At 44.7% G+C, this 27,764-nt stretch overlaps 1 protein-coding gene across 1 annotated transcript; it reads right to left on the bottom strand.

Annotated features, from left to right (window-relative positions):
- LOC148518415 (myelin and lymphocyte protein-like) lies at positions 1 to 27,764 on the bottom strand. Its single transcript, XM_088477611.1, has 4 exons — positions 27,567 to 27,764; positions 14,402 to 14,569; positions 3,297 to 3,416; positions 1 to 1,554 (listed from the first exon to the last, which is right to left on the bottom strand). The coding sequence occupies exons 1-4, from the start codon at positions 27,669 to 27,671 to the stop codon at positions 1,477 to 1,479; spliced, it is 471 nt and encodes a 156-aa protein (XP_088333737.1). The 5' UTR covers positions 27,672 to 27,764; the 3' UTR covers positions 1 to 1,476.

Genomic DNA, 27,764 nt, shown 5'->3' with positions numbered 1-27,764 from the left:
TTACACGTTATATTTCTTTATTTATTACTTTTCTTTCCACAGTAAACTTTAGTAACAATGTACGGTATTTGTGAAAAGTTTCAAAAGATCATACAAATAACATGATAAATGTAACTTATTTTCACATACCAGTGATGAACATATAAACATAACACATTGTTGCATATAAAGAACTCACTATATAATGACAGTCAGTCCAATTAAAATCACATTTACGGTGTACAACAGGCATGTCAAACACAACTGTGTGGGCCGCAAGAAAAAAAAAAGGCATCACGTGACACCAGGGCTGACATCAGAAATTGTGGGGCCTGGGTCTGGCAAAATAGGCAGGGCCCTCCAACCTTCCTGCTTTGCCTGCCCTTCCACCCCCTTCCCCTACAACCTTATTCATACACAATGAAAACAAATTAACAATAAATGTAATGATTCTGCCTGCAATACATGAAATGCTGTATGTAATAAATGTAATGACATGCTGCCTGCAATAAATGCAATCATGCAAGAGAAGAATTACCTTAGTTACCTCGCCCGCTCCTTCTTCTGTCTGCTCCAGCATCTGCTCAGACTTCTGACACCACCCGCGGAGGCTCCTCTCATTCAGCGTGCGTGCCCGCAATACAGTTTTTCTTAAGAGCACTGGAGCCGGTGCGGCTTTATGTTAGGCTTCAGTGCTCACATGAAAAATGTTACTGCGGGCATGCCGGACAATGTGGCATAGGTACGGTGGGATGTGGAGCGAGTCACTTGACTCACTATTATGCGGTGGGGGCGATGGTGCCGGGTGGGGGAAAAGTAGAGGGCGCTGGCAGCCGCAGCACACTGGTAGGAGCAGGCCCCTGGGAGGGCCTGTCACTGGCATGTCACAGTCTGCCACCGTGGGCCAGGAGGCGTAGTAGTGGGCGCTAGGAGCAGGCTGGGCTGCAAAATATGTATATTTGAGCCCTCGATGTCGGGCCACATAAAATGTACATTCGGGCCACATGTGGCCCACGGCCCACGAGTTTTACATGGCTGGTGTAGAATATGTTCATTACTCGGGTGCTAACTGATAAAAGGGAAAGAGTTAGCAACTAATATTTTTATTGTGGAGTGAGGCGGTCATACTTTACTTCATAACATAGGTGAAGGAGAGATGTCAGGGTAACATTGAACAGTATAATTTAGTATTTTACTTATGGTTCATATCTGACAATTACAATTTTGCAGTTTAATGTTCATTTAAGATGATATGCTGCATTTGATAATGCTTTGATGATGTCCCAATACATTATGCTGCTATATAGCAGGTTGCTGAACAGGAAATAGAAAGTACAAAATGATGTTACTTATGGTACATATATACAATTTAAATACATATCAGTGAATGTTACAAGATGTTGTATCAGCAATATTTTTCATATAAAATAAAATAAACAGCATATATTGCTTTGTGTATGATTCCCAGATCTTTTGTCATTGTTAAAGATTTTCGATTTAAGAGAATTTCTTCCATCTTAATAGGGAGGCCACTGCATGAATCACATAAACCAGTGTAGCAAGATAGGCAAACACCTGCAATAGGAAGCCACATGTAAGCTGTGAGGAAATCATTTAGCTGTGCTATATAAACAGAAACATTCAACATTTTTTTATCATACTAAGGGCTTTATTTATAAAGAATAAATAATTCTCAATAATAATTCTCAAAGGATATTTCATCATATCGATATTTCAATATTTTATAATTCAATTCATAAAGATTCACCCCCTGTGCGAGTAGAAGTGAAAACTCTGTCCTCCCGCAAAGTGCTGCTACAGTTCTGATACATTATATATGTTAATGTGAACCTAAGCCATTTAAAAAATGTGTCACTTAGACCATACTTGGCAACATTCTGACTGCCCCCTCCTGGAGGGGGCAGCCAGGTTGGCACAGCGGGGGAGGGGGCGTGGCATATGGGGGGGTGTTGCGGACACTTGAAGTGCCATTGGGGTGGAGTGGGGGTATGACCTCACATCATCATGGTCCCATCCCCACTACATACTGGCGAGATTATCGTCATTGTGAAGCAGGGGTCGGGGCGACAATTACACGATTCAGCACAAATCTTGTCAGGCCACCCTTCCCCCCTGAAGGACTGTTTGTTTATGGGTGTGCAGGATATTTTCAGGCGCCTCCTAGCCATTCCAGGAGAGAAGGCAAGTATGGCCTAGACTGGACTAGAGATGGCCATATTATTGGTGGGAGCTGAGGCTCCACACTGAGCTCTGATGGCACCCAGTTGAGTGGAGTCACACACATTGGGCTGGGCACCGTACCATGGAGCACTGCTATCTCTACCTAAAATAAGGAGGAAGGTGACGGTCTTTCCTGGAAGTGACAAGCAAGTGGCTGGGGAGGGAGGGGGTTAGTCAGGAGCGTTTCTAGACAGGAGGGAGCCCGTGTGCAGTCTCCGACACAGGCCCCCTCCTCTCCACCCGGCAGCGCACTAAGCTGTGCACGGCCAGCGCTGGAGTTATAGACTCTGGGCACTAGAGTGTGCCCAAAGTCTATAGTGTATGTACAGGTCACCGGGAAAATGGCCACCAAGGTAATTTTATAGTCGTTTTACAGCATTGGACCCCCGCGCCGATGTGGGACTCCGGAGAGGTAAGTAATATTATGGGTGCAGGGTGTGTGGTGTGGGACCCGTGTTCCCCGTACACCCTGCACCCATTATAGATAGATACGCCCCTGGGGTTAGTGAAGACGGATCAATTTGTGAAGACAGTTTTATTGTTTTAGTAAAGGCACTAGTTGTAGTGGAAAATACTGCACAAACCAGAGACCAGCACACAAGTCCAGAGACTGCTCCTATTCTACATGTACGCTGTAACTGGGGTGGCAAATCTAAACCTCACAGTTACTGGATTACAAAAAGGCAACGCAATTCCCGGGATGGGGCGGCATGGACTGCGCACAGCCAGGGGCCGAGGCAGCCGGGCAGCGTCTGATTGAGTGCTGCAGGTGCTCAGCGTTGCCTGGCATAAAAGAAAATCTAAACAGTGCATGTGATCACTACTGTAGTCCCAGGATTGGAAGATTTTTTTATTTTTTTACATACACACTACACGAATATAGGGAGATCATCTTTATAATATTTAACACACACAACAGACCATTTTGGATTACATTGCTTTACGTCAAGGTTCATCAAATAAATACATATAATGAAATGCTATGTGCTTGGTATTGAGAAACAAGATATATTGGTCACAATCACTGATACATGAAATTAATTCATGAAATACAATAATACTTATGTCATAGTTACCACTGCAGCGATGTTCTCTTGATAAATTTGTCCAATTCCTTTGGTTAATATCGTCGTGTAGGCCTGCAGCACTGATGCACTTAAGTAGGACAGGGCAGCAGCAAAGTGATAAAAGGCATCCTGAAATAAATAATAAAATATATGTATGTACAGTATGTGAGTGAGCCTATCATTATACTATATATAGAATGTAGATGGTACTGTAACTTTTATGTACTGTACATCTCCCCCATCTTGGCTTCAAAAAGCTCAGTGGCATCCTCATTTTAAAGTGGGGAATATCCTGTTTCAAGTGTTTTGGCCCCTTAGAAGTGGGTGTCGACGTTCAGGGTATCAACATGGTCTTAATGTCGACATGCCAAATGTCCACATTCACAATGTCGAAAACATGATGAAAATGCAGTTTCATATACAATTTTCATCTAACCTAAACCTCAGCCTAATGATAACCCTAATCTAACCCCAACTCTAACCATAAAATCGTGTATCGACATTTTTACTTTTGATATTGACATTGTAAGTCGACATTCAGACCATGTCAACATTCTGGTGTTGACATTCTGACTGCATATCCTTAGAAGTAATTGCCTAGTGATCACTGTAACCTGTTATGTTGACTTGCTTAGCATAATGGAGGAGGCCAAGAAAGTGCTGGTTGCAGCCAAGGGCTCAGGAGGCATAGGGGACGTTGTCTTCCATCCACATATTAACTGGTTGTTTGACCTGCAGGTATTTGCAGCATGTTACTTAGAATCTCATCCAGCCAAACTCATGGACATCGTGAAATAGCATGTGCGTCAAGTCTAGATGTAATGGTTGGCATCTGTATGATGAGCAATTGTGGAGAAAGCTTGCCAGAATTAATTCAATTTGTTGGAGTAAAAGATGTGGCGGTGTGCTGAAGGTGAACTAACTACGTAAGGCTCCAGCTAAGCCATTTCCTGAAAAAGTTCAGGGGTGCCACTGAAACTTGTGGTTTATAGGCTCAGCAGTAGAAAATACCATGCATTTAATAACGCTGTTTTGGTTTTGTCACATCTGTACTTTATGCAAAGGAAGGCGCCCTGCTGTGGGACTTGTGTCCCGTAGTGATTCAGAGCCCAGGACTTCTTAACGCACCATTGTTTTATTAGCATTATCTGCTTGAACAGCTATCTTCTAAAAGGGTTGTTCAAGTGGATTCCATGCAGAATTCTGTTTATGATTTGCAGAAGTTCGGGTAGGAATATACGATGGTGTGCATTTGCAGACCTGTGGAACATCTTTGTATAACAACTCTTGGCGCTATTCCTAAAATGGTCCCGGGTATGTTACAAATGATCCAACACCTTTTTCTATACCCAGCAGGACATTCAATCAGTGATGCCAATGATTCAGAGTGCTGTGTAAAATCCCAGGTACTAGATATTGTAAGAGGTTTTGGTGAAAGGGCAGTGTTGGCAAGGTAGACATTGAGTCTGATTTTTTATTTTGATTTCTTCAGTTTGAAGTGGGTATAAAATAGTTTTTTATTTTAGTTCATTTTTGCTTTGGTGCATTAAGATTGGTGAAAACACCTCACCATTTTGTACTTTTGTCCAAGGAGATATAGAAGGATTTACAGATTTAGGGTATGTTCTTTGAGATGTTTAATGGTACCCTAATTTGGCAGCACTTAGTGATGGCCTCTTCGATCCTACAGCTCCTTACAGATGTAGTGGGGTTGGTTGGTTTTGGATCCTAATTTGGGGAGCATGGTGTGCTTCCCCTTGGTGGATTTGCGGAGGAGATCTGATGGTAAATTTATTACTATAGGATCTTTTCCCTATAGTTGTTGCATTGAAACCTTGAGTGGGTCGATTGAGGGGAAAACCCATTGTTTTCTGGTGTGATAACCTGGGCTTAGTTGTGCACAGTGGTGCATTGTATGCAGGAGAATATATACTTTCTGGCTAAGTATGTCCATGAGGTGGATAATTGTGATAAGTCTCAAGGCAATTGGGATAAGTTTTGTGCGCATGCGCCAGAGTGGATGGGTCAACTTGTCCTTTTTATGTTTGGCAGATTATGAAGCCAGCAAAGAAAAACTGACATGGAAGGCCTTGGCTGCAGCCACTTTGAATAAATATTCAGTGGTGTGGCCAGATTGGTAGGTCCCTCCTGCAAAAACTATTCATTTTTGTTTGGGGACATTGGACCTCATTTAGAGTCTCTCGCTAGATGCGATCACTCGCCCCCAGCATATGCAAATTTGTCAAAGTGACGCCACGGGAAGCGATCGCTCGCCAAGGCATAAGCACGCCCACCATGTCTTAGCGAGCGGCCAGCCTACGCCCACTCGCACAGGCAGAGCCGCCCACCAGCACATGTCATCTCCAGGAAGCATATTAAAACATTGGTACATCGAGCACCATCGGATGCGATCGCAGCGCTTGTGGTTGCCTTACCCTACCGCAAGCACTGCAAGGACTTCAGTGTAAAAAACAGGCATGTGATGTGTACTATGATGCTGCGTGTTAAGTATGCATGCCTCTAAAACAGCAATGAAACACTCAGGCACGCCTGAGTTTGCACCTCCACTCCACCTCCACTCCCCCGTTATTAGTGTCCTGCTCCTGTTACCACCCACAAACGGCCTCTCCTGTCACTCACTTCACCTGGCTGTCTTTGCTGGGCGAGCGAGCGGCCTGTGATCACACAGAGTAGTTTGCGCATGAGCAGAACGAAGCATGCGTGTATGCAAACCATCACGCCGGTTGCGAGCGCACAGCGCTAGCGAGATACTCTGAATGAGGTCCATTATGTTATAGGCCAGTCGCAGTTGGCAATGGCTTCCATTGTGGCAAGTTTCATGTGAAGTGGACCCTACAAAGTTGTATCTATTATTAAAGGCCCTTCAATGATGTGCTCGGGAGTGGCTGTTTCAGAGAATAGTCGTAGGCCTGTTGACATTGATATGCTGTTTTTCTTGATGGAAGCTGCAGTTCGTGTTACTAGGAACAATTTTTGAGCTGACCTTTAGTTTTTTCAATGGTGTTTTGGCTTCAAGCAAGAAGTCAGTTAGTTAAATACTGTCTTCTCTCATGTCATGTTTAAGTCACTTTAGGTCAGGTTCTTTGCAAGACAGCCAGGGGTAAGACTGATCAGTTAGGTTGGGGAAGTGGGTAACGGTTCTGCAGCATGCACCATGTGTTATTTGCCCCATGCGCTTGGCTGCTAATATTGGATGGTCTGGCCTCCTTCCAGAGTGTAGTGGCTAGTGCATGAGGATGGTTTTCCTCTAACCAAGTCACAATGGGTTTGTGTTTCCCTGTGAGACAGCACAACTTGCAACTCACCATTTGGAGTTGTGAAGAGATTTCCCAGATTTTCCCTCTTTTGGAGGCTGACTGGCCATGGTCATGAAGTTTTTTTGGGGGGGTTTTCACATTCATCAGTTTTTCCTTCTACCTTCCTTTGTTTTTCTTCTTGTTTTAGTCACTTGTGTGTTTATTGTCTCCTGTTTAGATTGTTTTTGTTACAAGTTTTCCCTGGGATTCGTTGTCCATTTCTTTATTTTCTGGTCCGAACACCACATGGAGAGCATGGAAGCACCCTTCCTGGAGTCACGTGGATCCATACCATGAGATGACTTTTTATCTGATGTAATTTTTCACGTGGAGAGGAATGAGCTAGGTGTGAGCTGAGGCATTGACGTAATCATGCATGACTGATTACCATCTCAGCACGCTGGCTTCATGTTAACAAGGTTTAGTCTGAAAATGTGTCTAGTTGGGTTCGGAGAGGTATTCAAGGGGGTAGTTTGGGATGGCTTGAGGAAAAAAGTCAAAAAGACTGTCTCATACCATGTTTTATCACTTGGGGCTCTATTTACTACAATCCGCATATTGAATGCAGATTGTAGAGTGATATTAATGACTGAATTCGCATTGTGAATTCAGGCAATATTACAGGGATTTACTACAAATCCCTAGCAGGGACAGAGCTTGCGAGAAAGCTCTGTCCCTGCGAATCCCTTTCGGAGCCTTATCACGGCATTTTCACCAAAAATATCATAACAAAGTGCCCGCCCATGCGCCGACCGGCCGCCGCTGCTACCCCCCGACGCTAAGCCCTGCCCCCCGGTGCTAAGCCCCACCCCCATGACCGTGGACCCCCCGTGACCCCCCCTCCCTTAATTACACTTACCTGAATGATCCGGGCCTCTGGTGATGTTCTCCATGCCTCCGGTAAGGTGATCTCCCATACTGCACTGGGACCCGATAACCTGATAACCGGGTAGCAGTGCACTATGGGAGACCAGCTGACTGGAGGGGAGTCATCACCGGAGGCCCGATCACTGGTCCCTGGAGTCAGGTAAGTCATTTTTTTTTTATTTTTTTACAGTAATCAGCTTGTGGTCTGTTTAGACCACACAGCTGATTACAGGGACCGACTCCCGGCTCTGTTCTCCCTGTTAGAGCAGTGCAGGAGTCCGGTAACCAGGGGAGACCCTGGATAACGCCACCTCCAGGTGGCGTTATTATCACAGGGCTTTCCCCGTTATTTTTTTACAATTTATTTTTAGTAACTTTGGCCGGATCACATTTCCCATTACAATTATGGGAAATGCAATCTGATTACTAAAAATAAGTGACAATTAGGGCTTGGAGTAGAATTTTATGAATTCTACTCCAATTGCCCTGTGTAATAACTATAGGTGATACTAAAATAATGTGAAAAGGGTGTGAAAACACCCTTTTTCACTTTATTTTAGTCAAAATAATGTTAATAAATAGAGCCCTTGGAGAGAAAATGTGTTAGGCACCTTACAATTCTGTTTCCACTTGTATAGGCAACATGGTGCACTTAAGTAAGCAGGGTTTAGATCTATTTATTAGACAGTGTGTTCCTTTTTAGGAATGATGGGTTTAGGGCTCAGGCTCAGCTGTTGGTGGGGTTTAGATTCTGGCTGTGGCAGGAAAGCATGGGTTGCTGGTGACCATATTGGGTGTTAGAGTGGATACTGGGCTTCTTGCTTTGCTGCAGAGTGTTTTCTGTGGAATGGTCCAGAGTCTTGCCAAAAAGAGAGGGTGATCCATTGGCATTCCCAGGTGACATCAGCAATCGGTGATCTGTCCCCATTTATTTTGAAGTAATAAAGATAGACTGTTATTGACACCCTTAAGCTGGGTACACACTTTATGATCCGGCGTACGCAGGGCCAGCCCGCCTGTTACGCCGGCTACGCATGTGCGTAGGACACCAGCCAGCAGAGGGCGCTCAATCCCCAGTGCGACCAAACTTATACAGGTACCCTCCCTCCGCCACACTCCTTCCTGTTCCCCCCCACACCCACACCACACTCCTTCCCGCCTTCTACCCACGGCCGCTGCAGGGAGGCTTCATTTGCCGGGCGCCCATTGAGATTTTACCAGCAGGCGCACGGCTCCCTGCAGCGGCAGCCCGAGCTCACTCTTGAGTGTATAACTTGTAGACGAGTCAGGCTGTTGCTAGCAGCTGGGTAGATTCATTCTAATTTAAATTCTAACTAATAAGAAGAACAAGTGTGCTTTGCATCTATTACATGCAGCAGGCATGACGTTGGACTTTTTGTTTGGGGGTCATCCTTGGAATTCACGGTGTGTTTACTACAATATCTCTTATATCTCTTATCATGGCATTCCTAACCAGTTATCTTGTAGCTTTATGGCTTTATGGCCAACGTGTACACACTCCCTAACTCTGGCATCTCCCAACTATCCCACATTCAGCGATGACAGTCCCATAAGCAGAAGGAGAACAGATTCCCTGCGCATGCGCACAACATCTGTTCACCAGTGTAGGGAGAGCCTGGGGGCTGCCCAGCATCTCGGAGAGTGCTGGGAACGCCCCCACAGTGACGTAAAGGGGGGGTGCAGTGAGGCTCCACCCTGTTTTTCCAAGGCTCTGCCCCCTTTTCGGCGAGCAAACTGTCCCTCTTCAGGGTACCTAAAAGTTGGAAGGTATGCTGTGTTACCCTTTTTCTGGTTATTTAAAGGCCTATTTATCAAATAATATTTGCCTGATATTCCCCCAAATACGCATTTTCGGAGAATACTCGCCAATATTAAGGATAGGCCGCAGCAGATATTGGAGATATCGATTTCAGTTTCTCCATATCCAACAGCAGCTACAGCCTCCATAAGTTTCTATGGGGGCCGTGAAGCTGTCAGATGTATGCAAAGTATTCAGGAGGTATTATGGAGGATAACAACTCCAGATGGTGTTACACTATAGTAGCCTATGGGCTACTAATTAGCAAAGTATTTTGGAGAGGGAGCCTCCTGCTTCCTCTTTGTCGTCTTCCGGTGATACATGCACCAGCCGACAGCCACGCATGCGCAGTGTGTGCCGGGGCCTGAACTAGAAAGCGGTGTGATAGCGTTAAGATTTCCCATTGCTTCCAGCTCTTTTCTTATCATAGTTTCTTGATTTCCTGGTTGTGCTTGCAAAACTCACTGTCAGACTGCTACATACATATGTATTAGGGTGAGTGTTTCCAGCACTAAGGGGGAGCCACAAATCGGTGTCCTGCTTAGCAGGGGAGTATCTACAATGGGTGCAGGGTGTGCAGTGCACACGGGCCCCTGGATCGAGGGGGGCCCTCTCCGCACACACTTCAACCATATTATCTAACACTAACCTCTCTGAGGTCCCGTGACAGGTTGTTTCAGTGCTGCACAAAACACCGGAAAATGGCCGACATGTGGATATCACCCTGAACCACAAAAAGTGACCAATAAGATGGCAGGGTACACTGTTAGTGGCCATGAGCAAAATTATTTGGGGCTTTTATTAATAGTCAAATGGTTGATTCTTGCATTATTTATTAGCAGTGGAAAAGTTATATTAAGCAAGTATTTTTCTATTAAATGAATTTGGGATACATTAAATTGCCTATAAGGGGATATTTATGTAATTTTAAGTCACTTTGAAATAAAAAAAAACACATTTAACCCTTAGCTGCAAGTTCAAACTCATCTATACAACAACCCCACAAACCACTTAATAGAAAATTGTAGAAAATCACCTCAAAAATGATGGGCAGCTATAAATGGGCATGAAGGGGCTCTGATGGCGTACAATGGGTCAATATCAAGCAAATTACATAAAAGGGCATGTGAGGGCCTGAAATCTGAAAAATAGAATGGCTGTAATCCTACAGTGGTCTTGGCCACCCTCCCTGTCTGCAATTAGGAAAATGAAAAGATGGTAACCCTAATATCACTATCTGTCATCCTCGTATGTCTATTATCATGTATGAAGATGAATATTTCTGTATGTGATTTATTGTCAATTGAATAATAATAATAATAATAATATTTGGTCATAGAAATCGAGGATGCTTCTGTGGAAGTGCACCAGGATGAGCAGGATATTTGTGTAGCTGACGCTAATAAGGATATTGTTGATGAGGATGTTGTTTGTGTAAATCAGGCATCAGTGAAAGAAACAATTATTGCCCATGATAAGGAAAAGCCCATTGACATGCCTGGGCACAAGACAAAAAAATCCACTTCTTATGTGTGGAATTATTACTACCCAAATCCAGACAACAATTGTCAAGTCATCTGTACCCTATGTAAAGCCAGAGTAAGTAGAGGTAGGAACCTTAACTATCTAGGAATCTCCTCCCTGTTAAGTCATCTGCAACACATCCATCCAAAAAGTTTTTGTGTATTGTGTTGACTCATCTGCATCACCAGTGGGTCTTTTGGGAAAGTTTATTTTATTCTCGGCAGATGTACTTGCTGGAGAAACTGAAGAAGAAGCCATCGCTGCATCACGTGCCACTTGAGCTGACAATTTGCTTACCAAAAGATCTGTGTCCGTTGGGAAGAACGCAACATATGACTTAAATCTTATATCTTAAATCTTGCTTTTGCTCTGCTCAGTTTGTCAACATATCTGTGGTTAAGTGGACAGTGGGTACAACAGCATTTTGGAGGCCACTAATTAAGTTTTTTTAAAGTCCCTGTACAAGTTGGGAATTGCTTTTCTAGTGAAGTGGAATCTTGATGGGATTTGGTAGCTGGCACACAGGACCTCAATTAACTGTCTAAAACTCACTGAATTATTGGCAGATATTTGATGCACATCTAATACCAGCATAGATGTTATGACGTCAGAGAACCACTATGAAACTGGATGACTGCTCTCATACTTGCTTCCCCTTGCAAAGGATTGTTTAACAGTCAATTGTTTTTTAAAGTATTACTAGTAGTCTTCCTGGTCTCTTTCCGGGATGAAAATCCACTCCCAGCAGCAACAGCAGGCATAACACTCAAGGATTCTTCTGGCCAAGGACTGATGTGAATGAGTAAAATATTTTTTGTAAATGCCTCCCCTCCTCCCTCATAAATTTGCTTTGGAGTCAAAAAATTTAATTACATTTACTACTAATCAAATCTTTCTTTCACTGCCTTCAACTACATACCGTACATACCCCAACTCCTTAGGGCCTCTTGAATAATAAAAACATTTGTTTTCTGATGTGCCATGTTGGAAGTTGAACTTATACTGCTGCTGCAATCTTTGACATGCAGTTGCTGAATACCAAAAATGTCCAGAAATGTTTATGGCCACAGACAGCATCTCCTGCATGCCCCTTTAATTTTAAAAATATATTCAGAAACACCAAGTTGATTTTGTGGGCAAAACATGGAACATATTGTTCACTCAAGCGCTCCCTCCTCCCTCATAAATTTGCTTCAGAATCAAAAAATGTAAATAAATTTACCACCAATCAACCCTTCCTGTCCCTGCCTTCAACTACATACATACTCCAACTCCCTCAGGTCTCTTGATTAATGAAAACATTTGTTTCATTATGTGCCATGTTGGAAGTTGAACTGCCACGTGTTTGTGCCGCCCACTGCTGCCACTTAGCTTAGTCAGCCAGCTAGCTTGGTGCAAGTTTTGGGCCTAAACAGGATGTAAACAATATTGTGAGCTGTAAGGTGGTCAAAATTGACTGGAAACGAGTGGAAATTAAGGTTATTGAGATTAATAATGCTGTAGGAAAAAAAAATTAAAAATTATGTGATTTTAGCTGTTTTTATACATTTTTGAAAAAAGAATACAGATCCAAAACCTAAACCAAAATATGCAAGGGGAGGTTTTGGCAAAACCAAATCCAGATCCAAAACACGAGGAGATACAGATCCAAAACCAAAACACGGGGGTCGACGCACATCCCTAATAATAATAATAATAATAATAATAATTTATTATTCTGTTCATTTGCTTACTGTATTCGTGTATATCATTTATGTCAGGCACCATTCCAGAAAACAATGATTACCAGAACAGGTGGGTTTCATTTGCTCTACCACCTTATGTGAGTATTTTTCCATATGCTCTATCATGTCTGAGGTGGACAGCGCACATGCATGAGAGCCTGTGTTACTCAGACCTTGGCAAGCATGCATCCATACTGTGATCTAAATAATTCAAATGGATGTTCTATTCCTGAGGTGAGCAAGTGGAAATGAGACTAAAGGATTGTCCCAGTAATATTGAACTTATTAGTAGAAATCCATTTGTGCAGAGTTTCACTTATCTGTAGATGCGTAATCTGTGGGGGAGTGGAGCTCTCATTAGGTTCTTTCATTCCTAAACTGATTATTTTAGAAAGAAGAAGCTAAGTCCTGTGGCTTTTGACTGATGGCACATGCTTAAAATGTCACTTATTTTATGCCTGTATGACCAAAAAAATAGTTTTGTGTCATTCAATCTGTACAGTGTTGATCACCCAAGCTGAGATGTTACTATTAGAGACTCTGGAAAGGGGGAAACAACACTTTTCCATTTAAAACCTACTGCACTCATAGGATATTGGCAAACTAATACCTAGCTAGCATGTTCCCATTGTGCTCCTGGAAAGGCTACCAAGCTCTTTCAAGCACACAACTCGTCCCATAGTTGCATAATCAGTACTAAGTTGTATAGGGCTGCAAACAAAATCTGCCACTTGCCATAAGTGCGGCACATGGCAGACTTAGTCGACTTGCAGCTAATTTAATTGACACTCTAGAATTGTCTTTTTTCCAGTAACGTGGTATTGTACCCAGGGTTGTCCGAACAGCAGTGTGGACCTTGGAAAAAGCAATGCACTGGCAAGAAAATGGAACTCTCCTGCATGCCAATCAGACCTCCCACACACGCAGAGAAACTCTGTCTGACTGGTCTAAAGCCGGCGGATGAAATGAAACTGGGACTGAGGTGAGTATTCGTCACTGGGGGGGTGGGGTGGGGGGGGATGATGGGGGGGAGGGAGGGTAGATCGGAATACAGTGCACTGGCGGCCGGCTTATAAAAATATCACAAATTTACTAACTGGCCGCAGCTGCAGGGGGGCGGGTTGGTGGGCCCCTAAAAGCTTCGGGCCCTTGGGCAATTGCCCAACAAGCCCAATGGAAGAGATGGCTCTGATTGTACCATGGGCACCATATAATTTTTCATAAAGATGAGGGTTCTATTAAATTGCATCAACTGTAGCAGAAGCATTTTGCAACATACTGTATCCACAGCTTAGTCCTTGCTAATTGGTATTGTCTACTAGCAACATTTTACCACTTGTCAGGGCCAGATTAAGGTCTGAAAATGCTCAAAGGCCTTTACTGAGAACGGGAGATGTGATCAGTGCTGTGTGGGTATTGCCAGAGCCACGTGGGTGTGTACATCAACTACACTATCAGCCCCACTGTCTCCTTAGTAAATACATAAAAAAATTGCTGAATTTTGAGGACAACCCCAAAAAAAAAAAAACTAGAAATACAGTTCTTATACATATGATTTATGGCTGGTTATTACCATGCTGCCATGATGGACCTATTTTATTGTGAACGCCTGGCACTGTATCTCTATCCGCCCCGTTGTTAATCTGGCCCTGTCACCACTCTCTAACTGTGATATCAATGGCTCTGTAAAGTATTGTGCAAAAATGTAATTTGGTAGTTATCAAGGTCACTAACCAGGAAAAATGTACTAATACCCTGATTACCATGGTTACCGGTATAATTTAAATGTATTGTTTTGTTATAAAATCATATGAACGAAGGTGATTGGCTACATCATTAATAGAATATATTGCTTTATCTTACCACAGTTGCCCAAGATGGCTTTCCCCCGTGGACTCCTACACAGTATAACAGCATAAGAATGGTTGTAAATAAAAAGCAGGTAACAGAAACGAACATAACCCATCCTTGAAGTAGTGGTCCAGCGACATTTGTAGATGCGACCAAAATCCACACCAGGCCACCAAATACCTAAAATGAAAGAAACATACATGTTGTTTTGGTTCATTACAGCGACTTAGAAAATGACACAGCAAGAGATGAAACAAAAATTGTCCTGGTTTGGGATTTGTCAGATTTAATAAGAAAATTTGTTATTCCCCCCAAAAAATGTATGTTTCAAAGAAATATAAATGACCATATAAAATATATACATCTCCCCCTTAGTCATTGATGAAGGCAATCTAACTATAGGTTATGAGCTGCTTTTGTGGTCCTCAGTCATTGACGAATGTCTCGCTCTACACAATGCTTCCACACTAGTGTATAGCCATGGCCAAAAGTATTGAGAATGACACAAGTATTGTTTTTCACAATGTTTGCTTCAGTGTTTTTAGACCTTTTTGTCAGATATTACTAGGTATACTGAAGTAAAATTACAAGTATTTCATAAGTGTCAAAGGCTTTTATTGACAATTACATTAAGTTTATGCAAAGAGTCAATATTTGCAGTGTTGACCCTTCTTTTTCAAGACCTCTGCAATTTGCCCTGGCATGCTGTCAATTAACTTCTGGGCCACATACTACTGATGGCCACCCATTCTTGCCTAATCAATGCTTGGAGTTTGTGCAGCTACCAAATTTTTTCGCAATGCTTGGGTTTGTCAGAACTTCTGGGTTTTTGTTTGTCCACCCACCTCTTGAGGATTGACCACAAATACTTAATGGGATTAAGTTCTGGGGAGTTTCCTGGCCATTGACTCAACATTTAGATGTTTTGTTCCCCGAGCCACTTAGTTATCACTTTTGCCTTATGGCAAGGTGCTCCATCATCATAGAGAAGGCATTGTTCGTCATCCAAACTGCTCTTGGATGGTTGGGAGAAGTTGTTCTTGGAGGATGTTTAGGTTCCATTCTTTATTCATGGCTGTGTTCTTAGGCAAGTGAGCCCACTCCCTTGGCTGAGAAGCAACCCCACACATGAATGGTCTCAGGATGCTTTACTGTTGGCAAGACACAGGACTGATGGTAGCGCTCACCTTTCCTTTTCTGGAAAAGCATTTTTCCAGATGCCCCAAACAATCTGAAAAGGGATTCTTCAGAGAAAATAACTTAACCCCAGTCATCAGCAGTCCAATCCCTGTACCTTTTCAGACTATCAGTCTGTCCCTGATGTTTTTCCTGGATAGAAGTGGCTTCTTTGCTGCCCTTCTTGACACCAGGCCAACCTCCAAAAGTCTTTGTCTTGTGTCATGCCAACAGTAAAGCATCCTGAGAGCATTCATGTGTGGGGTTGCTTCTCAGCCAAGAGAGTAGGCTCACTCACAAGCCTTGGGGATTTTGACGATGAAAATCAGACTCTGCTTCCATCACAACTCCTGCACCTCATACTACCTTCTTCCCTCTCTCACCCCTGCAGGCTTCTTCCCTCTCCCACCCCTGCACCTTACATTGCCTGCCTCTCCCACTCTTGCACCTCACTTTGGCTGCTTCCCTCTGCCACAACCCCTGCACCTCATACTACCTTCTTCCCTGCACCCAACCGCTGCACCTCACACTACCTGCTTCTGCAACCCACCCCCTGCACCTCACACTACCTGCTTCTCTCACTCACCCCCAGCACCTCACACTACCTGCCTCTCACCCACCCAGCACCTCACACTACCTGCTTCTCTCACCTACCCCCAGCACCTCACACTACCTGCTTCTCTCACCTACCCCCAGCACCTCACACTACCTGCTTCTCTCACCTACCCCCAGCACCTCACACTACCTGCTTCTCTCACCTACCCCCAGCACCTCACACTACCTGCTTCTCTCACCTACCCCCAGCACCTCACACTACCTGCTTCTCTCACCTACCCCCAGCACCTCACACTACCTGCTTCTCTCACCTACCCCCAGCACCTCACACTACCTGCTTCTCTCACCTACCCCCAGCACCTCACACTACCTGCTTCTCTCACCTACCCCCAGCACCTCACACTACCTGCTTCTCTCACCTACCCCCAGCACCTCACACTACCTGCTTCTCTCACCTACCCCCAGCACCTCACACTACCTGCTTCTCTCACCTACCCCCAGCACCTCACACTACCTGCTTCTCTCACCTACCCCCAGCACCTCACACTACCTGCTTCTCTCACCTACCCCCAGCACCTCACACTACCTGCTTCTCTCACCTACCCCCAGCAACTCACACTACCTGCTTCTCTCATCCACCCCTGCTGCAACTCACACTACCTGCTTCTTTCTCCCACTCCCTATACCTCACACTTCCTGCTTCCCTCAACCACCTCTGTACCTCACACTACTTGCTTCTCTCACTCACCCCTAGAACCTCACACTACCTGCTTCGCTAATGCAACCCCTGGCCCTCACACTACCTGCTTCTCTCACCCACCACATGCACTTCACACTACCTGCTTCCCTCTCTCACTCGCTACACCTCACACTACCTGCATCTCTCACCCACTTCCTGCACCTCACACTACCTGCTTCCCTCTCACCGCATGCACCTCACACTAGCTGCTTCCTTCTCACTCCCTGCACCTCACACTACCTGCATCTCTCACCCACTTCCTGCACCTCACACTACCTGCTTCTCGCACCCACTCCCTGCACCTCACACTATGTGCTTCTCTCATCCACCCTCTGCACCTCACAATACCTGCTTCCCTCTCTCACTCACTACACCTCATACTTCCTGGGAGTTGATGTGGGAGAGGTATGTGGAGGTGTAAATGATGCGAGAGAGGTATGTGGAGATGTAATGATGTGGGACAGGTATATAGAGGTGTAAATGATGTGGGAGAGGTATGTGGAGGTGTAAATGATGTGGGAGAGGTATGTGGAGATGTAAATGATGTGGGACAGATATGTGGAGGTGTAAACGATGTGGGCCAAGTATGTGGAGGTGTAAATGATGTGGGAGAGGTATGTGGAGATGTAAGTGATGTGGGACAGATATGTGGAGGTGTAAATGATGTGGGCCAAGTATGTGGAGGTGTAAATGATGTGGGAGAGGTATGTGGAGATGTAAGTGATGTGGAACAGATATGTGGAGGTGTAAATGATGTGGGACAAGTATGTGGGGGTGTAAATAATGTAGGACAAGTATGTGGAGGTGTAAATTATGTGGGACAGGTATGTGGAGGTGTAAATGATGTGGGACAAGTATGTGGAGGTGTAAATGATGTGGGGAAGGTATGTGGAGGTATAAATGATGTGGGACGGGTATGTGGAGGTGTAAATTATGTGGGACAGGTATGTGGGGTGTAAATAACGTAGGACAAGTATGTGGATGTGTAAATGATGTGGGATGGGTATGTGGCAGTGTAAATGATGTGGGACAGATATGTGGGGGTGTAAATAATGTAGGACAAGTATGTAGAGGTGTAAATGATGTGGGACAGTTATGTGGGGGTGTAAATGATGTAGGGCAGATATGTGGAGGTGTAAATGATGTGGGACAGGTATGTGGAGATGTAAATTATGTGGGACAGATATGTGAGGGTGTAAATGATGTGAGGCAGGTATATGGAGGTGTAAATGATGTGGGACAGGTATGTGGAGGTGTAAATGGTGTAGGACAGGTATGTGGAGGTGTAAATGATGTGGGACAAGTATGTGGAGGTGTAAATTATGTAGGACAGGTATATGAGGATGTAAATGATGTGGGACAGGTATGTGGAGGTGTAAATAGTGTACGACAGGCATGTGGAGGTGTAAATTATGTAGGACAGGTATGTGAGGGTATAAATGATGTGGGACATTTATGTGGAAGTGTAAATGATGTGGGACAAGTATGTGGCAGTGTAAATTATGTCGGACAAGTATGTGGAGGTGTAAATGATGTGGGACAGGTATGTGGAGGTGTAAATGGTGTAGGACAGGTATGTGGAGGTGTAAATGATGTGGGATGGGCATGTGGCAGTGTAATTGATGTGGGATAGGTATGTGGAGGTGTAAATTATGTGGGACAGTATGTGGCGGTGTAAATGATGTGGGACAGATATGTGGAGGTGTAAATGATGTAGGACAGATATGTGAGGGTGTAAATGATGTGGGGCAGGTATGTGGAGGTGTAAATGATGAGGGACAGGTATGTGGAGGTGTAAATGGTGTAGGACAGGTATGTGGAGGTGTAAATGATGTGTGACAAGTATGTGGAGGTGTAAATTATGTTGGACAGGTATATGAGGGTGTAAATGATGTGGGACAGGTATGTGGAGGTGTAAATTATGTAGGACAGGTATGTGAGGGTATAAATGATGTGGGACATTTACGTGGAAGTGTAAATGATGTGGGACAAATATGCGGAGGTGTAAATGATGTGGGACAGGTATGTGGCAGTGTAAATTATGTCGGACAAGTATGTGGAGGTGTAAATGATGTGTGACAAGTGTGTGGAGGTGTAAATGATGTGGGACAGGTATGTGGAGGTGTAAATGATGTGAGCAAAGTATGTGGAGGTGTAAATTATGTTGGACATGTATATGGAGGTGTAAATGATGTGGGACAGGTATATGGAGGAGTAAATGATGTGGGCCAAGTATGTGGAGGTGAAAATGATGTGGGACGGGTATGTGGCGGTGTAAATTATGTGGGACAGGTATGTGGGGGTGTAAATAATGTAGGACAAGTATGTGGAGGTGTAAATGATGTGGGACGGGCATGTGGCAGTGTAAATGATGTGGGATAGGTATGTGGAGGTGTAAATTATGTGGGACAGTATGTGGCGGTGTAAATGATGTGGGACAGATATGTGGAGGTGTAAATGATGTGGGACAGGTATGTGGAGATGTAGCTTATGTAGGACAGATATGTGAGGATGTAAATGATGTGGGACAAGTATGTGGAGGTGTAAATTATGTAGGACAGGTATATGAGGGTGTAAATTATGTGGGACAGGTATGTGGAGTTGTAAATGGTGTAGGACAGGCATGCGGAGGTGTAAATTATGTAGGACAGGTATGTGAGGGTATAAATGATGTGGGACATTTATGTGGAAGTGTAAATGATGTGGAACAAGTATGTGGAGGTGTAAATGATGTGGGAAAGGTATGTGGCAGTGTAAATTATGTCGGACAAGTATGTGGAGGTGTAAATAATGTTGGACAGGTATATGGAGGTATAAATGATGTGGGACAGGTATATGGAGGAGTAAGTGATGTGGGCCAAGTATGTGGATGTGTAAATGTTGAGGGACGGGTATGTGGCGGTGTAAATGATGTGGGACAGGTATGTGGGGGTGTAAATAATGTAGGACAAGTATGTGGAGGTGTAAATGATGTGGGACAGGCATGTGGCAGTGTAAATTATGTGGGATAGGTATGTGGAGGTGTAAATGATGTGGAACAGATATGTGGAGGTGTAATTGATGTGGGACAGGTATGTGGAGATGTAGATTATGTAGGACAGATATGTGAGGGTGTAAATGATGTGGGACAAGTATGTGGAGGTGTAAATTATGTAGGACAGGTATATGAGGGTGTAAATGATGTGGGATAGGTATGTGGAGGTGTAAATGGTGTAGGACAGGCATGCGGAGGTGTAAATTATGTAGGACAATTATGTGAGGGTATAAATGATGTGGGACATTTATGTGGAAGTGTAAATGATGTGGGACAAGTATGTGGAGGTGTAAATTATGTGGGACAGGTATGTGGTGGTGCAAATGATGTGGGACAGGTATGTGGAGGTGTAAATGATTTGAGCCAAATATGTGGAGGTGTAAATGATGTGGGTCAGGTATGTGGAGGTGTAAATTATGTTGGACAGGTATATGGAGGTGTAAATGATATGGGACAGGTATATGGAGGAGTAAATGATGTGGACCAAGTATGTGGAGATGTAAATGATGTGGGCCAAGTATGTGGAGGTATAAATGATGTGGGCCAAGGATGTGGAGGTGTAAATGATGTCGGACAGGTATGTGACGGTGTAAATGATGTGGGCCAAGGATGTGGAGGTGTAAATGATGTGGGACAGGTATGTGATGGTGTAAATGATGTGGGACAGGTATGTGGAGGTGTAAATGATGTGGGCCAAGTATGTGGAGGTGTAAATGATGTGGGACAGGTATGTGATGGTGTAAATGATGTGGGACAGGTATGTGGCGGTGTAAATTATGTGGTACAAGTGATTATTCCAACTTTTAAAAAAAACCTAAGCAATGTTTGGAGACAAAGTGAAATGATATTAGGTACCAGCCAATCAGCTCGAAAATGCCATGTCACAGGCTGTGTTTGAAAAATTACAGTTGCGAGGTCATTGGCTGGCACCTTATCTCCTTTCACTTTGTTTCCTAACACTGCTTAGTAAATAGACCCCTAAGTAACAATACTTCTGCAACCTCTGGTCTGTGAATACCAGGGATAATTATAAAATAAATGTTATGTTCTTTAAATTATGTATCATATTATAATGCAACAGAACACAGCTCTAATGTCTCATGTACAGTAGAATACCAAATTCCATTAGTTAATTCAATTCAAGATGTGATGAATTCCTGCCTTTTGATTGGCTCCCATGTATTTTCCAAATCTAATACAGTTTATCAGAGTTGGTCCTTAATCATACATGCCTATTCCCCAGAAAGTCACGGGAGGCTCCCGATTTTTTGGGTAACACCCCGCACCCCCGGTAGAGTAAGCACTATTCTCGCATTCCTGCCTACTTCCTACTGAAATGGGCAGGAATTCCCACGGTGGTGGGGGGGTCTCCTAGTCGGGGGCGGGGCTTAATGATGCGATTCTGCAAGAATTGCGCCATTTGGCCCCGCCCCCTAGTCAAATATGCAGCAATTTACCACAAGGTGGCAGGGCTTAATGACGCAGCACATCAAGCCCCGTCCCCATCGGCACCCACCTAAGGCAAGTATGTCCTTAATGGGTAGATCCTATGGACATAGGCCCGGATTCAGAGCCGGACGCTCTGACCAGAGCGCTCACTCTGAATCAGGGCCCTCCTCCATTAAAATGGAGCGTCCTCCTGGATGCTCGTATAGCTGTGGGTCACCACCCACAGCATATACGAGCGTCTAAAAAGATGGTCGCGATGGTCTTGACCATCGCGACCATCGGACTTGCGAGTGAAACCCTGCGGTCGGGTTTCTCAGCCACAAGCCCTGGAGTGATTTTGGCTCTATCAGAGCCAAAATCACTCCCACTGACATCACTAGTGATGTCAGTGGGGCCGGCTTCAGACGGTAGGCGTTCCAATGGGAACGCCTCCGTCTGGCAGGCACGCCCCAGGCACGCCCACCAAAGGGGGCATGCTGTCAGTCACCATCGACAGCACGCCCCCTTTGGTGCGAGACTCCGAGCAACGGATTCCCCGTCGCTCGCTGGGTCTCGCGCATGCGCACGACGCAGTGTGGAACATCGACCCACTTGCGAGCATACTGCCGCTTGTGAGTGGGTCTGAATGACCCCCATAGTGCAGTCAGCACAGTCAGGGCCACTGAGACATACGGAGGGCCCAGGTGTTAGATGGGGCATGACCATACACAGGAGAGTAGCCACGCCTGCTCAATAAAATATATAGAAATATTAGTGTTCTCTATGGTAGGACGCATTCCTTCTCCATCATGGCTTTTTACCAATGGCTCCCACCAGGCTTCCCAGACAAACCTGGGCCTGGGTAATCAGTACCCCACTATCTCTCGGCCCCCCTGCACTTGGTGACATTGTTCAACAATTCCCTCTCCCACCCCTTCAGGCTTCTTCCCTCTCCCACCCCTGCACCTTACATTGCCTGCCTCTCCCACTCTTGCACCTCACTTTGGCTGCTTCCCTCTGCCACAACCCCTGCACCTCACACTACCTACTTCCCTCCACCCAACCCCTGCACCTCACACTACCTGCTTCTCTCACCTACCCCCAGCACCTCACACTACCTGCTTCTCTCACTCACCCCCAGCACCTCACACTACCTACTTCTCTCACTCACCCCCAGCACCTCACACTACCTGCTTCTCACCCACCCAGCACCTCACACTACCTGCTTCTCTCACCTACCCCCAGCACCTCACACTACCTGATTTCCTCACCCACCCCTGCACCTCACACTACCTACTTCTCTCACCTACTCCAAGCACCTCACACTACCTGCTTCTCTCACCCAACCCCACACCTCACTCTACCTGCTTCTCTCATCCACCCCCTGCTGCAACTCACACTGCCTGCTTCTTTCTCCCTCTCCCTATACCTCACACTTCCTGCTTCCCTCACCCACCTCTGTACCTCACACTACTTGCTTCTCTCACTCACCCCCAGCACCTCACACTACCTGCTTCTCACCCACCCAGCACCTCACACTACCTGCTTCTCTCACCTACCCCCAGCACCTCACACTACCTCCTTCTCTCACCTACCCCCAGCACCTCACACTACCTACTTCTCTCACCTACCCCCAGCACCTCACACTAGCGGCTTCTCTCACCCACCCCTGCACCTCACACTACCTGCTTCTCTCACCTACCCCCAGCACCTCACACTACCTGCTTCTCTCACCTACCCCCAGCACCTCACACTGCCTGCTTCTCTCACCTACCCCCAGCACCTCACACTACCTGCTTCTCTCACCCACCCCCACACCTCACTCTACCTGCTTCTCTCATCCACCCACTGCTGCAACTCACACTACCTGCTTCTTTCTCCCACTCCCTATACCTCACACTTCCTGCTTCCCTCACCCACCTCTGTACCTCACACTACTTGCTTCTCTCACTCACCCCCAGCACCTCACACTACTTGCTTCTCACCCACCCAGCACCTCACACTACCTGCTTCTCTCACCTACCCCCAGCACCTCACACTACCTACTTCTCTCAACTACCCCCAGCACCTCACACTACCTGCTTCTCTCACCCACCCCTGCACCTCAAACTACCTGCTTCTCTCACCTACCCCCAGAACCTCACACTACCTACTTCTCTCACCTACCCCCAGCACCTCACACTACCTGCTTCTCTCACCCACCCCCACACCTCACTCTACCTACTTCTCTCACCTACCCCCTACTGCAACTCACACTACCTGCTTCTTTCTCCCACTCCCTATACCTCACACTTCCTGCTTCCCTCACCCACCTCTGTACCTCACACTACTTGCTTCTCTCACTCACCCCCAGCACCTCACACTACCTGCTTCTCACCCACCCAGCACCTCACACTACCTGCTTCTCTCACCTACCCCCAGCACCTCACACTACCTGCTTCTCTCACCTACCCCCAGCACCTCACACTACCTACTTCTCTCACCTACCCCCAGCACCTCACACTACCTGCTTCTTTCACCCACCCCTGCACCTCAAACTACCTGCTTCTCTCACCTACCCCCAGCACCTCACACTACCTGCTTCTCTCACCTACCCCCAGCACCTCACACTACCTACTTCTCTCACCTACCCCCACACCTCACTCTACCTGCTTCTCTCATCCACCCCCTACTGCAACTCACACTACCTGCTTCTTTCTCCCACTCCCTATACCTCACACTTCCTGCTTCCCTCACCCACCTCTGTACCTCACAATACTTGCTTCTCTCACTCACCCCCAGAACCTCACACTACCTGCTTCGCTAATACAACCCCTGGATCTCACACTACCTGCTTGGCTACCACCAGGCTTCCCAGACAAACCTGGGCCTGGGTAATCAGTACCGCCCCCCTGCACTTGGTGACATTGTTCAACAATTCTAATCAACATCAGAATATTCCTGATTTTAAAATGACCATGTATCGCTGATCTAAGCCAAACAGACTGAGTGAATGAAGCAAGACTTATTAATAAATGAGACTTGCATGACTCTTGTCACATTGAGCTTTCACATAAAGACATTGCAATAAAATAGGAAAGGAAACCATCACATTATTTTATTGATTTTGTATCAACATTCATGACCCTAAAAGGGTAATCAAATCACAATGCTTAGAGAGAAAAGAGGAATGGATTTAAGCGTGGAATTATCAGTGTAATACATCAAAATGTAAATCATAAATGTTGGATACAAAATGGGAAAACATTACTTACATTGAATGGTGATGTAATGAGTAATATGATTTGTATGCCACTATCGGCAGGATGTACTAAAGGAAAAATGTGGTAAAAACCCTGTTTTCTGGGGTTTTACCGCATTTCCATATGAAGTAAGCCCCGCCTGCCCTATTAACGGTGCAGAGGGTAACGCCAGAAAAATCTGGCGTTACCCTATAGAAGCCTATGGGCTTCCTACCGCATCCCGAACCCGATGCTTCGCCGATGCCCCGCAGTTGTCCAGCACTGGCCCCCACGCACCTGAGTGTCCTGGTCACCGGCCTGTGCTCCTCCTGGGTCCTCTGCCTCCTCCCTGCACCAGGAAGAAGATTAGGAGGACGAGCCTGGGGCTTCCTGTACAGGTCATCAACAGGAAGTTCACGAGGCTCGGAGGGGTCGGGGTCCCACAGAGACCTCGTCACGCGGCGTCGGCTGCTTCGCGACAGGCGGAATGTTCACCGCAACCTTAGTACATCACAACCTATATACTTTAGAGTCTTTAGACATATATTTTATGATTTTTAAAATATGATCTGTTGGGAGCAAAGCAAAAGAAACAAGTACCTTTGTACCTTGATAAAACCAGGTAACACTGTAGGTAGAGAAGATGTAAAATGTGCAGGGAGATTTAGATTAGGGAGTGTCTGTGTCCAAACGCAAATTAAAATTTCAGATAAAAATAAATCTGTCCAGTATTTGAGGACTCAATAAAAAAGCAGCCCTTACCAAAACTGCCAGGGGAGATTCTGGTTAAACAATAAAATTAAGTCTGCTCCAAAGGCTGCTGCCAGGAAAGGATTAGCTGGGTCTCTGTGTGATTGACAGGCGCACAGATTAGGCCACCCCCAGACTCTTGTGTCAGATAGCTTCCATTGGTTAGTTTCTTATATCTGTCTACAACTATGGGACATATTCAATCGGGAGCGAGGTTTGAACCGCAAAAAAACTTTTTTTGCTATTCTCACACCTAATTGAATATGTTATACGGGTGTGGATTAACAGATAGACAGACAGTAAAAAGGGCAACAGTGTCTAGATAAACACCAGGGGCCAAATGTAATAGGATGAGAGTTTACAAAATGTGAAAGAAAACTGTCACATTTTTAAACTCAGCCAATGTAATAAAGTCACAGAACATGCATGTTTTTCAGACTCAAAAAACTCTCAAGATTTAAACTCTCATCCAGGTGTTTACTGTTTTGAAAATACAACTCGATCAATGTATTAGTGTGAGAGTTTCACTGCTAAACTCTCACATTTTCTAAACTCTCACCCTATTACATTTGGCCCCAGATGTTAGACTGTCAATAGGTGAACTGGGACAAAAGGTCAACACACTAAAGTTCAACATGTAAGAAGGTTGACAGGTACAAATGGTCGACAGGGTCAAAAGGTCAACACATATATGGTCACCACAATTTTTTTCTAGACCTAATCTTCACCCTAACCTTCCCTTTGGTGCCTAACCCTAACCGGTAAGTGCCTAACCCTTAAAAAAAATATATATCATGAGTCGACCATTTTTGTGTCAACCATGTGTACCTTTCAACCTTCTTACATGTCGACCTTTAGTGTGTCGTCCTTTTGTACCTGTTGACCTTCTTACTGTCCATAGACTGGAACTCATATTATACAATATAGTGTTAAAAAGTACCTGAAACTATCAAAATAGAGATTCTGTGGCCTAAGAGGCCCCCAGCCATTAAATCCATAATTCCCAACTTGACCAATGTCTATTTTACTATTGTTGAGTGCCAGTGATTTGTGCAAGCTTTACACTCTGTATACCCTTTAACAAAGTGTACGTGTGACTGTGTGTGTGTGTGTGTGTGTGTGTGTGTGTGTGTGTGTGTGTGTGTGTGTTAGAGCTGAGTCTTTGTCCCAGATGAAAGAAAGCCTAGCTTCGCCCCTGCTGCCCATGCAAATGTTCTGTTACTATATCCCTGAGAGAAGAAGGCAGTTACCCTAAGGTGTTGGAAGCCACAGACACATTGCAATTTCCCAGGGGACTCAGCAGGAATAGGATGTACCTGGCCAAAGTGAGTGTCCCAAAGTAGGATGTGACCCAGACATCCAATCCTGGGAATAGCCAGGTGCACCGTGCTGCTGCTAAGTCCTCTGTCCTATCGCAATTGATATTATGATGCATTTAGAGCATTTCATTCAGCAGTTGTAGAATATATTAAATATTTTCACTATGTAAGACTACAGTATCTGTGTGGCTTAACATCACAGTTGTCAAGAGGTAGCTGGAACAGTGCAATGTTTTGCATATATTTAAAAGATTAGTAAAATGAGAACAGAATTACAAAAATAAAGGGATCTTTAAAAATAGAAATAGAATAGTTATTCGGTTATTTTTTGTTTTGTCAAAAACAGTAACATAACAGTAAAAAACATTTAAGAAAGAAATGTGTATTTTTTTTCTTTGTAATTGAGTTTTTTTGTGCTCAGATAAATTGTTTCTGCTTTTTCAACATCTTTATCTACACAAGTTTAAACTTTCATTTTATATCACTCACTTTCGTTTTATATACCGAACACTCACTAAACAAAACAAGACACATAAAATAATTAAAATGTGCTTATAATATATATTTACAAACCAACAGACAGAATTAAACAATCCACACAAGACATAAACTAATAAGCAAAATACAATGCAAACACCTTGGGCCAAATGTAATAGGGAGAGAGTTTAGAGAATGTGGGAGTTTAGCTGTAATCTCTCACATTGGTGGAGTTTTATCTTCAAAATGGGAAAACATCTGGATGAGAATTTAAATCATGAGAGTTTTTTGAGTCTAAAAACATGTGAGTTTGTATGTTCTCGGATCTATTACATTTGCCGAGTTTAAAAAGTGTCAGAGTTTCCTGCGCAAAGAATGTAATGGGACACATTGTAGGGAAAGAAATGTATTTTAACCCAAATGCTTCCTAATGGGACCTGCAACATAAAGAATAAGCTTGGGGAATACTAATACTTACAAATTCAAGTATCATTAGATAGTCAGGAAACGTAGACACAGTTTTCAGTCCTGATGGCAGTACAGAGGTATCCCCATACACAGGTGCCGCAGTGGTTGATGCCATGTTGCAAAGTCTAAAGGTAACTGAACAGACAGATCTGCACTATTCTGCTACAGTGCTTGTACAATACTAATGTGCCACTCCTAGAGGTTACAG

The sequence above is a fragment of the Taudactylus pleione genome, unplaced genomic scaffold (genome assembly GCF_031769625.1).
Source record: "Taudactylus pleione unplaced genomic scaffold, aTauple2 ptg000201l, whole genome shotgun sequence".
NCBI lineage: Eukaryota > Metazoa > Chordata > Amphibia > Anura > Myobatrachidae > Taudactylus > Taudactylus pleione.
The sequence above is the reverse complement of the archived record's forward strand: the minus strand, read 5'-3'. Positions and strand labels throughout refer to the sequence as shown.